The sequence below is a fragment of the Aphelocoma coerulescens genome, chromosome 8 (assembly GCF_041296385.1).
Source record: "Aphelocoma coerulescens isolate FSJ_1873_10779 chromosome 8, UR_Acoe_1.0, whole genome shotgun sequence".
Classification (NCBI taxonomy): domain Eukaryota; kingdom Metazoa; phylum Chordata; class Aves; order Passeriformes; family Corvidae; genus Aphelocoma; species Aphelocoma coerulescens.
Window position 1 is genome coordinate 9,030,525 of NC_091022.1, and position 12,143 is coordinate 9,042,667.

Sequence of the window (12,143 nt, forward strand, 5' to 3'; positions counted from 1 at the left end):
GGGTGTCAGTTTTGATCCATGTAAAGGGTTTCTACTCTGCTGGACAGTGATGGTTAGAACTGCCAGGAGAGCAGAAGAGGGATGGAGTGCTGTAGGGAATTAAAAGGTAATTATTTGAGAACTTACAGGAAGTCAGGTTCTTCTCTCTGGCCTATCCTGCACTCCTTACACGCCTGTGTGCATGACAATGAGACTGAGGGACATACATTCTTTTAAAATGCATTTCTTACATCCTTTTGACAAATGCCATGGTGTGGGCAGTATCCTCCTCCTGGACTGCCATACCAAGCCAACACTAACCAACTCTACCCTGAAATGGAAATACCCTGTCATGACATTGCCGTTTACCCAGCTAGCTTCACAACCTTTTTTCAGCATTTGTAGAACCACACCAGTGTTTAGCCTGAACCCCAAGTTCCTTTCTGCTTGTGTAAATGTAGTTCTTTACACTTATTCACCTAGAGCTGCAATTACCTACTTTTGCCAAAATTTTACACCAAGCAAACTGCTGCATCTGTTGCTTTTCTCCAAATGACGGCATGTTTACATCCAGTTTCATTTTTGTACATGTTTCTCTATGTTGGCACTTCGGAAACTGAGCTTCAGAAGTGAGGAAAGCTCATGCCTGGATTGTATGCAGCACCTCTGCTGCCTGCTGGAGAGTTAAAGCTTACAGCTGGTTAGCAAATGCCAAACAGATGGTCCAGCTAGAGCAAAGAGAAAACCACAGTGTTACTTCCCTGATGTCAAGGAGATGCCCTTCTGGAGATGCTGGTCCCAGAGACAGCAAAATGGTTTCTTTTCAGTCACCTTTTCCAGGAGTCACCTGCCCACTGATTACTCACTGAGTCCCTGAGTCCAGGTTCGAGGGCTCAGCACTGTTCTTAGAAAGAAGAGCTCCATGCTGATTTCCTGAAAAGGAGATTAAACAAAGGCCTCCCAGATGCTAACAAGTGACTCAACCTAAGAATCTCCACACTGAGGAACAGCTTGGGAATGTGCACTTCTAGAATCTGTAGAGCATTGTTTAACACACAGGAGCCTGGTGGGGCACAGATCCAAAGGCCTGTGTTCCTTCCTCACACGGCGCGACTCTCTGAGCACAGCTCAGACTGCCTTCCTCATATTGGATATAACCCTCTTGGAGACAGCTGACACTTGAAACCTTATTTTGGATAGTCATGAAACCAAGGAGTAACAACAATCACTTATGCAATGCTTGGTGGCACTTTGCCAACCAGTTCCAAGGGCAGTGGCCCATGGCATTTAACAGGAAGTCCACTTCTCCATGGCATCCTCATTGTGTAACGTGCTGTTCAAGCTGTGCGCGTGCCCCTCCTGCACAGCTTTGCCTTCTCTCCATGAAAAGCACTTTCCAGCACCAGAATTATTCACAGGCACATTTTAACATTTGCAATCAAAACACAAAGAGGATTTCCTGAACAGTGGTTTCCAGCGTGAAGGATCTCTCAGCTTAGCCCACGGCATTCCAAATTCTTAATCACTAATGCAAAGCCTGACAGCCTCTACCAAATGTGCTGGCAAAACTGGAGTTTATCCAACTGCATGGTGAGGAGCAAGCCAAGCCAGGCCAGGCATGAGGCAAAATGAGCTCTTCTCACATCCATTACCATCCCAGTAGATAGACCACAAGCAACTAAGAGACACAGAAGCTGAAAACAAGTTTTATGTTCCACTTTGAAGCAGTTTCAAAGCCAGTTTAAAGATAAAAATGTACAGTTAATTCTATCACACTTCTTGTCCTAGGAGTGTCAGCTATTTAAAAATAAAACCTGGAAGCTGCAAGAGTTCTGTTCAGTCCAGTGGGAGGTGATGATAATCTGCACACACTCATAACAGCACCTGGGCTCTTACTTCATAAAATAAGCTTTGTGTGCTGTCCAGCTAAAAATCTGGCAGAAGGATTAACTCAAACTGGAAGCAAATAACTTCATCTGACCAGAATTAACTCTAAAAGTGTGCCTAAGATTTTAAATAATGGTCTCAAATGTAATACTGTAATGATTAACATTCACTAAAATGTAGGACACTATCTAATGAAACCAAAACCACCTCAATTCTGCATGCTTTACTTTTCTACAGACCCTATCTAGAGTGTCAGATAAATAAACTGAAAATGAACAGCAAAAATCACTAGTCTTAAGCTGTGGAAGTGTGAAGTACAACTAAAAAAGCAAGCACAAGTATTTTAAAGTGCTCTCTTCATGTACTATCATTCAAGGCAAACAAAGTATCATGAAGGTCATTTTTTCAAGCAGTTCATTCCCACCAAATTCAAGTCAATGTCTTACTGGCTACTGCAGTTCCAGGGCTGAAGATATCATTTATGTCTCTGTAAAGTTAGGGCTCGGCCAACATCGATCCCATAATTAAATACTGCTACAGATTGTAAGCAAGAACCCATCGTTCCCTTCTGGGAACTGTTCAGAATATTCTGAGCAAAATTTTCTTCAATGAATACCACGGTATCACTAAAGAAAGATGCATTATCATCTGGTATAATTAAAGTATTACTAATGCATTATTGAACTTGGGTTACTTCCTGAAGGAAGAGAACTGCTTCAGAGCTTCATATTTTCACCACCTGCTCTAACTGAACACACATTGTTTGTGGATAAACTTGTGCTCCTGCTTACTTTGTTGATAGCAGTGTCTGTTCTGTACTCTTCTAAATGCTGTTCTGTACTCATTAAGTGAGATACTGCTGACACTTCCTTCACTGAGACCATTCCCACTTTATAATCACATATTCCTCCCATGCTTCTCAATTATACTTCTCTAGCCTATGCCCACACCAATTTCATAAGCAGTGGGTTTTTACGGAGGTTTTCCAAAACCAACAATCTTTCTTTCCTTCTTGCCCACAACTCTTTGTCTCTCACGAATGCAGCACATTTTAAATACATGTATGCTATTACTGGTCACGTCTGCCTGCAACCACTTTGGGTTCTGGAGACATTTTTTGCAGCATGTTTTATTTTCACTGTAATTATCTGCAGTATATGTTGTCCTTCCAAATACTAGTTTAAAAATAACGAAGTATTAGTTAGATCTGGAAGATGTAAAGCTGAAAGAAGTTCAGTGACGGCATTAATATGATTCATGACGTTCCAGCAACCATAGAGAGGACCAACTAATCAAGACTATACACACAAAATCCAAGAGGAGCTTTGCTTCATGCCAGACATATTCGAGTTGACTTTTCTGCCTCTGCTTATACATTTGTCCTCAACACCACATCCATTCTCGATTTTATTGGGAGGACACTGGGGTTCAAAGGGACCCAAGGAGATAAAAATCAGAGCGACTAAGACTTTGCTTCCAAAATGCCTTGGAATAGATTCCCAAGTAGGAGCAGCTCTCCAAGTAGGAGCAAAGAACAGAACAAAGGAAACAAAACCCCACTTGATATGACAGGCATTACCTCCCTTCTCAGAAACACCATTCTGCATTGCTCTTCTGGCCCCTCCTACCCACTGTTTGCATCTGGCTGAGCCAGGAGGCTGCAGGAGATGCTGCACTGCAGCTGGCACTTGTGGCTGCTCCTCTCTGCCTTCCACCCCTACACATCTGGGGTCTCTCACTGCCTGGCTGCTTCTCTTCTCCCTCCTCTCAGCCCGCCTGCTCTCCACAGCACACACACAGCTCTTTGCTGCTTCACTCCCCAAAGGATGTCCTTACGGTGACAAATGATGACACAGTCAGGTTTGCTGGAAAATACTAGAAGGTGTTGATAGAAACACTTTTTAAGGAACTGCTAGCCTTAAGCTGCAAATCTAAATTAACTTCTTTTGAGCTTCCCTTTACCCAACTGCAGTTGTATTGTTCTCATACACAAGTATTTTGAGAATCCCAGGCCTGAGTGAGGCTATTTGTGTTAGTAGACCAACACACATTTTTAGACTTAATTTTAGATTATTAGATTTCTCTCTGGAGGTTTTTAGAGGAAGCTCTAAGATGCTACCAAAGACACCATCTTCCCCAGCTGAGTAAGAGGAAGAGCACAGAGAAACCTTCTCCCCACCACCTCTCAGGCCCTTTGAAAGTCACCTCTCCCTGATCCCCACCTACCTGAAATATTCCATATCAGAAAGGAAGACAGTTCAAGAAGGACCAGAAAGAAAGCTGGCTTCATTGTTTTCATATGGACCAGGGATTTGGAAGGAAAAAATTCCCTGACACTGAAAGAATCCAAAGTTTAGCCAGAAAAGAGGGAATGTGTAACAAAGAATGCAGCAGGCCAGACTAAATTTTCACTATCAACACTTAGATGGAAACAGGAGGTTTTCATAATGGATTTTCAAATTTGAAAGTCAAATACAGCTGTAGTTTGACAGAGGCTGACTCACTGAGCTTCAGGGCATGGTGAAGCACAATCACACACACTGTTTGCTTCCTCAAATTCTCCCACAGAGGCAAGAACTGGCCTCACAGAGAAGACAGGCTAAAGGGTGACCTCTGCTCTGAAAAAGAAAGGCAATTTTATCATGGATACTATGCCCTGAGCCTCAGTTCTTTTACTACATATTATTCTCAGCTTGTGTATAAAATATAGGACAAGATCTTAAAATCCTACAGTCCTGGGATAAAGTAACTTTTTTCCTCTGAATAGCTAAGGTCAGGCTCCCCTGGAAAAAGGGCATTTTGTAAAATTTTTCAAAAATCTGCATGTTAACTTGCAACAGTTGCAAACCCACAGGACTCAAACACAGAGACTAGTTGCTCTATCTCTAGGGGCAGCAGGACTATGTGGGTCTAATCAATTTATCTGAATGAAACACCAAATTACACGTCCCAGCCTGCAGAAATCCGCAAAAAAAGTTAACAGCAGAAAACTCCGTGTTCAGTAAAAACCACCCATTGTCAAGTACAACAAAGTAGGAGGAAAGTATATGTTAGGACTGAATTTCTGGCTGTGAAACACCATCTGAAGCCAACTTTATCTTATAAAGTTTTGCCTGCAGGATGTAGACGGCACCAGGAGTGCAGTGAGTTGGAACCTGCCTCGTGCTCTCGGAATACACTCAGATTGTTGTTGCTAGAAGTGTGTGCAGCACAGCAAACTGCTGCTGCACAAGCATGTCAAAGCCAGACTTTATAATCTTGCTTCCTGAAAGTAATATAACATCCCAAATACAATTATATCATCCCAAATACAATTAGCACAGCACAGGCTCATTACCAACAGAAGCACATAACAACCTAGACATTTTTATTCCTAGTAAACAAAGAAAGAAGTTCTGATTAAAATTTGACTTAATAATTTCAGAAAAAAATTGTTTGCAGAACTTGAGAAACCCTTTAATGCTTACTGCAGATGTTGGCCTGTAGGACCAGAAATTCACTTTCATAATAAGAGGTTTCCCTGAAGCTCTATGGTTTATGGCACAGAAGCAGAAATTTGTAAAGCAAAATCCTGGTCTTACAGAAGTTGGTAAAGGCTTTGCCATTGATTCCCATAGGGTCAGCATCACTCTTGCCCTAACAAACAGAATCACCTTTTATTATCTACTTTTTACTGCATTCTACTGAAGATGCTGTATATGCACTGCAATAAATGCAAGTGGCAAACTTTGATATTAGGAGACATTTGTGCTTTGAAATAGAGAAAGTAGTGAGAGGAAATGCCCAAAGTCCTCTGAATTTCCCAAGTGAATCAAACTTTAAACTGTGTTTTCCTTAAGAACAGTAATTACATTCTTAACTTAAAAAATGTCACTGTCCTTAAATAAACCTGCAGAGATGTCATCAAAGGGTCACTGAGTGAACCTTCCAGGATGGGAAAATCTACTGCTTAATCATTCCAAGTTGTGGGGACTCTGATCCTAACCACACAAGAGTGGAATGATCTGAAGCAGCACTGACAGGCCAAAGTAAATTGGAAGGGATTTGTTTTCTCCAGTGATTTACTTAATTACTTTTCAAATTAAGCTAGCTATTCAGGTAATTCTAGAAACAATCTCAAGGCCTGTACTCTGTGGCAAAACAGATGTGAGCTCTGAGAGACAGCTGTGTGGGTGCCAGGCTTACAGAGAGGCAGCCAGGTGTCTGTTCCCTGCAAACAGAGCACCTCAGATCCACCAACCCGAGTTTTGTATCCATGCTCCTCTGGGGTTTTAGAAGACATTAAGCAGACTTGGTATCACAGATGTTACAGAGCAGAAATCAAAGGTGTTGGCAGAGCAGCAGACTCTTCCTGTTTAAAAATGACATTACAGACTCCCCTGATAATAGCAGTAAATTAATTTCTTTAGACACCCAGAGCAAAAGCCCTGCTTCTTGTATGGACTCAGCTGATCCAAATGCTATTTTCCTCCCTCCTCCTTAAAAAGGAAAAAAATCCCATGTAATCCTCAACTGTAAATATGTAGATCTGCAAGCCTTCCAAGGCAAGGAAAGAAAATAACATCGATGAGATCATGGGAATCTCAGTTTTACAGGTATCAAGCATCACCAGAACAACATGCAGCGTGCAAGAGCTTTACTTCCCAACCCTGCACTTCCAGAAGCCTTGGCTGAGTCCTACCGTGTAAGAGGCATGGGTAGCCCTAGCAAATCCAAGGAACTCAGGGCAGAGCTCCTGTACTGCAAGTGAGAACACACAAAAAATGTTACATTTTATCACATGCATCCAGGAGAAATGCCAGGGTTTGTGAGGCTGCACACGGAGCAGAAAACGGCAACAGATGATCCAGGGACATCAGCAGGAAGGGATCTCCTGAGATCCACAGTCCCACCTTCCACTCAGAGAAGATACCACCAGAACCACCCACTCCCTGGAACTTTTCACTGGATGATTCTTGTTCTACTATGTTATAGGGCTGTTAACAGCTTATTAAGTATGTGGGAGTGTCTGCATGGCAAACTGTGAATGAGGAGAACAAAACTTTTAATCTCCAGGCCTTGGCTCCTCACTTGGACAAGCCAAGCAACACCAGTGAACTGTGGAACAAACTGGTGAGGAATCAGTCCCCTCTCAGCTCCTAATCATCAGTGAAAAGGGAGCTGTGGTCCAGAGAAAATGAAGTCAGCAATCCCCAGGAGGAGGTGAAAGGGCACCTCCCAGGCTGGGGCCCTGCTGATGGCACCCCTCGGGCTGTGCAGGAGTCCTTTCTTCTGCACTCACAAAAGAATCCAAGCAAGTCATTTAAAAGTGCCTCAGGGCAGAGCTTGCTGCTAGATCAGGTCTGCCCTGTTAAAACAATAAATGAGGTAATGTATGAAACTGCCTTCTATTTGAGGACATTTCATTCATAAAACAGAAATACCAAAAGCTTTGCTACCAAATAAACTTCGCAGATGGGTTTAAAAGGCCTCCGCACCTCTTCCTGCAGGAGCGCAGGGCCAAGCTGTAGGGATTCTGTGGCACAAGGCACACAGATTCCAAGGACAGCTCTGCAACTTGAAATGGGAGCTGACAACTTCCGGGTCATTACTCCGACAGCGTAAACAGGACCTATGGACACGTACATGCACTCAGGTGGGTGTACTGGGGTGTATTTGGGGCTGGAGCAATGGCCCCAAATGCAGACCTCTACAAACACTGTTCTGCTTTGTGTTCTGAGTTTCCAGGAAAACTTTTATTCTCTGCTCCCTTCTCCTCATCCTCAGGATATGTGGAGCCTGGTGTTGGCTATATTTGTGTTGCTAGCTGAAAGAACAGCAGAACATGCCAAGCATTTAATAACAAAATTCCAGCCTTGTGACACAACCCAGTAATCCCAAGACTGGAAACTAACCTCATAGTTCTACTCAGCGCAAAAACTTAATCCTAAGAAGAGCACCACTATTTTCATTTTGCCTGAACCTTTCCTACAGACATGCATCTCACAAATTAAGAAACTTGCTGTGTACCAGGTGGAACAGAGTCGTATTACCTGTGTACCTATGGCATGTAGAGATTGGTAGAGTTATGACAACACAGAAACTGCTAAAACTAGTTAAAACTGTGTGCTCTTACACAGAACTGGCTATAGCTGGATGAGCTGTTGTTGTGGCCACTACTGGTTCCCCACTACCTTGGGACCCCTCTCAGGACACTCCTACAAAGAGGAAACAAATGGAGCTTTGTAGGCTCCTGGGAGGATCATGACTGGGTGTGAACATGCACAGAACAATTCTCATCTAACACCCCAAATGCAAAATGGCAGGGCAGGAGGCTCAGCAAGCCAAGAGACCAGGTTCAGCCCAGGGACAGATGTGCATTATAGACGTACCTAATGACTCACCAAGACCTCTGCAAAAGGGAGGAAAAAAACTCCTCCAACCCCAGGTTGGTGTTTCAAGCACTGTTTGCCTTGATCATTTCCACCACCAGACCCTAATCAGCTTCGCACTACTGCAGCTGTCCTGGCTTCAGCACCAGTCAGGGTTTCAGTGCAGAAAGTGCCATCAGACACCTGAAATTCCATTTTATAACAGCTTTTACTGTCACTGACTGCGCTGCAGATGTGAGGCTGTGCCTGACAAAGCTGCAGCACAAGCCTCTGCCGTATCTCAGCACAGAAAGCAGACCTGCTCATCTGTCTCAACTTACAAGTCACAAAACAGCAGAAAAACTGTGGCCCTACACACAGTCCTGTACAGCTGCAATAAGTGACACATAAAACTGCAAATGCAGGAGTTTTAGGGGAAGATAGAAACTGTATTATGTTAACAGTAATAATTTGTGCAGAGGGTACATTTATTTCGATACCCAGAAGCACAAAAGGTTTGTACTGCTATTTCATAGCTGTAATGTGCATTTAACCACAGGGTTCATGAAATTTTGGGCTGTCTTGCCCTGGAACTACAATGTTTTCTGCAAAGCTCTTTCCATTCCCAATGTGACGGGCACATTGGCATATTTTGCGAAGACCATGATTTGGCCATGTTACTGTAAAGGATATACAGAAGCATCATTTCAAAAGAAACAAATTTACCTGCAACTTTGATTAAGTCATCCTTTGGATCTCTGTTAGAAGCAGTCTTAAGGACACACATAAAAGGCCAGTATCACCCACTGCTACACTTACTCTGCGGAATGACACCACATAGAATGTATCTTCCCTTCGGTGAATTGCTTCAAAAAAGTCTTGATAGCTCCTCGGAGAGGCGTAATACACTTGCAGCTCATTCCCTGAGTTCCTGCTGAAATAAAGAAAAGCAAAGGTAATTATTTCAGATAAGACAGTTAATTCCAGTGAGACAGTGACTTTGAAGACCTGCTTTTTAAAGTAACCGCAGCAAGCTCTTCATCCACTAAGAGGAGCATGAGGAACACAGAACACAGGTGAAGACAATGAAACTACTCAGTACTTTTTGAAAGTTCAAAGTGCTTCAAAGGTCTAACTATGGCAAAGATTTCCAGATTTTTGTTCGTGCTTCTGAGGCCAGCAAAAACCTGTTTGCTAGCTCAACAGGAAAAAAAGCTTCAACCTAAAGCGTCTGAAAAATTGTGATGACTTCTGAAAATAAATTTTAGGATGAAATGTCATTCTGAAATAAAATATAAAACCATTTAATAATTTAATAAATTAATTTTTCTGCTAAGAATCCAAACCCCTGAAATTGAAAGAAGTGCAAAGGTAAGCATAAACAGAGCTTTTAATTTACTGTCAGATGACAAATCCACCTTCTTTCTCACCCACCCTTTTTTTTTCCACGCTATGTCCTCTGGTCAACTCAAAGATTTGCTCTTGATTTTCAATTTAGACAGAGGAGCAAAAATAAGATACTCACATAATTCTGGCTTATCTTTTCCACGGTTCTCATCTTACACATATCAGACACAAGGAAAAGATGCTCTAAACCATTCTAAGCCAAAACACTGGCAAGTCCTACAATCATGGTACTTATCCACTGTTTATCTTGGAAAGGTGAGAAGTTCCTAGCATGTACTGCTATCATTTAGACTTTCCCAATCCCACTCCAAAATAACTTATTTATTTAACACTGGAAAGCTGTACTCAGGGAAACCATTAGCTGGACTTTCAACCTGTCATTTTAATTTCCCCCACTTTAATAGCACACTGTGTTTGTGGCAAGGACACTGATCTGGCTATCCCTCCCCTCCCAAGCTGTCTTCTGCTGACCCGGGTTTTGAACTAGGGAGGTTAATTTAGACTATTTTAGTACATTTCTAAAATATAACATGATACAAATCTATCATCAAGTGACTTTCTCAAGCAGCAATAATAGTAGGCTGTCATTATCTTCTCCTCCACTGCTAACAGAGCCCTGTTGCAAGCAAAGGACTGCAGCTGCCAGGCCAGTTGCCCTTTCACAGGATTGGGGGTGTAAGTCCTGGGGGATCAGGAGCAGGCAACTCTACACTACACATCCCCTTCTGCACAACTGTGCAAGAGAGGAATCAGCTCCCATCCTTCACACACAGGAAACAAAGACTGGAGCTAATCTGAGCTTGATTACTCATTCATGAAAACACGTAGGCCCACCAAGATGGAGCCCTGAAGCTGGGCTGTGATGAAAGGCACGGCGCCCACGCACTGCTCGGTACAACACATCCTGAAAGCTGACCCGGGGCCCACAGATCTGTGTGCTCGCCCACACTCCACGAGATACAGAGAGACCTAAAAACCAGCTATGGGAGAAAACTGTTCCAAAGCTCTTGGAAACCACTGGGCCTTTATAAAGCTGTCCTGGTCACGTAACAAATCAAACACAAAGTGATATCGGGAGTTACAGGCAGTACATTGCATCTACCTTTGAACACCATCTGATAACCACCTCTCCATCAAAGGAAGGGAGGAACTTCTGAGCCAAAGCCAGGTGTGAAACTACCAGTTGTTTCAGTAACATCTTTGCATCTTACAAAAAAGCATCATATTAAACTGTGTATGCCAAACAATGGTGCTGAACCTGGCCATTTATTGGGAGATCAATAAGTCTTTTGTTTAAGAACTTTGAAGGACACTCTGTTACGCACCACAGAGCACCGGGATGTTGCACATGGGCTTGTTTTGGGAAGAAATGAGGCAGGACACAGTGCTTTATGCATCAAAACCCACAATATTAAGTGCAAAACTTAGGAAAACAACTGCAGAGTCTCATTTTGATACCTGAAGCCTTAAGAAACACACTTACAGAAGCCCTCAACAAAATCACCTCTGAAGAAAGCTACATAGACTATAAAGACATTAGGCGTGAAGATTTTCTTTGAAATCACCTTAAAATTTATCTTCTCCACTGCTTTGACTTCCCTGAAATTCTTTTCAATCCTCAGCTTCCTGATGGAGATTACAATGGAGATGGAGACCACCTCTTCTAACAGAGACATTCAGTAAACCTGAAGTTAAGCCTACTTTGAGCGGGAAGTTGCACTAGGGATCTCCTGAGGTCCTTTACAACCTAAACTACTCCGTGATTCTATGATTTCATGGAGCACCTAATAGCTGATGGCTCTGGGAGGAACTGGAAGTCTGTTCTATGTTCTTAGCAGTTCCAGGACAGTCATAGCATGCAGCTGCCATGACTCACTGGTCCTGTTCATATAAACACCATTAATCTGAAAAAAAAACCCAAAAAAATCTCACTTCCTTCAGAGCACAACAGATTATTCCATGCAGAGCTACATGATGTTGCACACTGTTTCCAATAATCCACTTTTTTTTTTTCAGAGTAACGCAAGCATGTATATTAAACTGCTTTATGCCATGAGCCTTGTTCATCAGTGTTCAGTTAAAACAGCTATCCTTCATCTGCCTGTAGAATTCAAAAAGCTTTTTCTTTTTTTTTTTTTTCTTGTAAGTCAAGACATATCAAGATTTGACAGCCTGGTTTCTGTAACGTTTGCCTGCAGCTTGCTCTTTTCCTCCAGGCTGATCCTGCTTTCAAAGCAGCAATGCAAATGGAAAGGCCACAGCTGTCTTTCTTTCCACGGCAACATTTCAGGTGGTGTTCTCACCAAAAAGTTTCATTTATACTCCATTCTGCTCTTACACTCCTCTTTGGCACCTTAAAGCAGACAGCCTCCTCAACAGTCTCACACAGAATTCAGGAGAGAGACATTTTGTTTCCCTAATCTTTTCTCTCCAGTACTTCCTGCCACCAGGAAGAGGGACAAGATGGTTATGGGGAGGGGTGGGCAGGGGACAACAGGAAACTCTGCATTAATGTGCTCC

At 42.7% G+C, this 12,143-nt stretch overlaps 1 protein-coding gene across 3 annotated transcripts in view; it reads right to left on the bottom strand.

Annotated features, from left to right (window-relative positions):
• Positions 1–12,143, bottom strand: part of ATF6 (activating transcription factor 6) — a 74,428-nt gene that overhangs the window by 33,720 nt on the left and 28,565 nt on the right. For 2 of the 3 annotated variants that reach the window (XM_069022673.1, XM_069022675.1), the window contains one exon: positions 9,036–9,150. In XM_069022673.1, coding sequence (XP_068878774.1) covers positions 9,036–9,150 — 115 coding nt within the window. The remainder of the gene's footprint in view (positions 1–9,035; positions 9,151–12,143) is intronic. The other variant, XM_069022674.1, reaches the window with a different exon arrangement.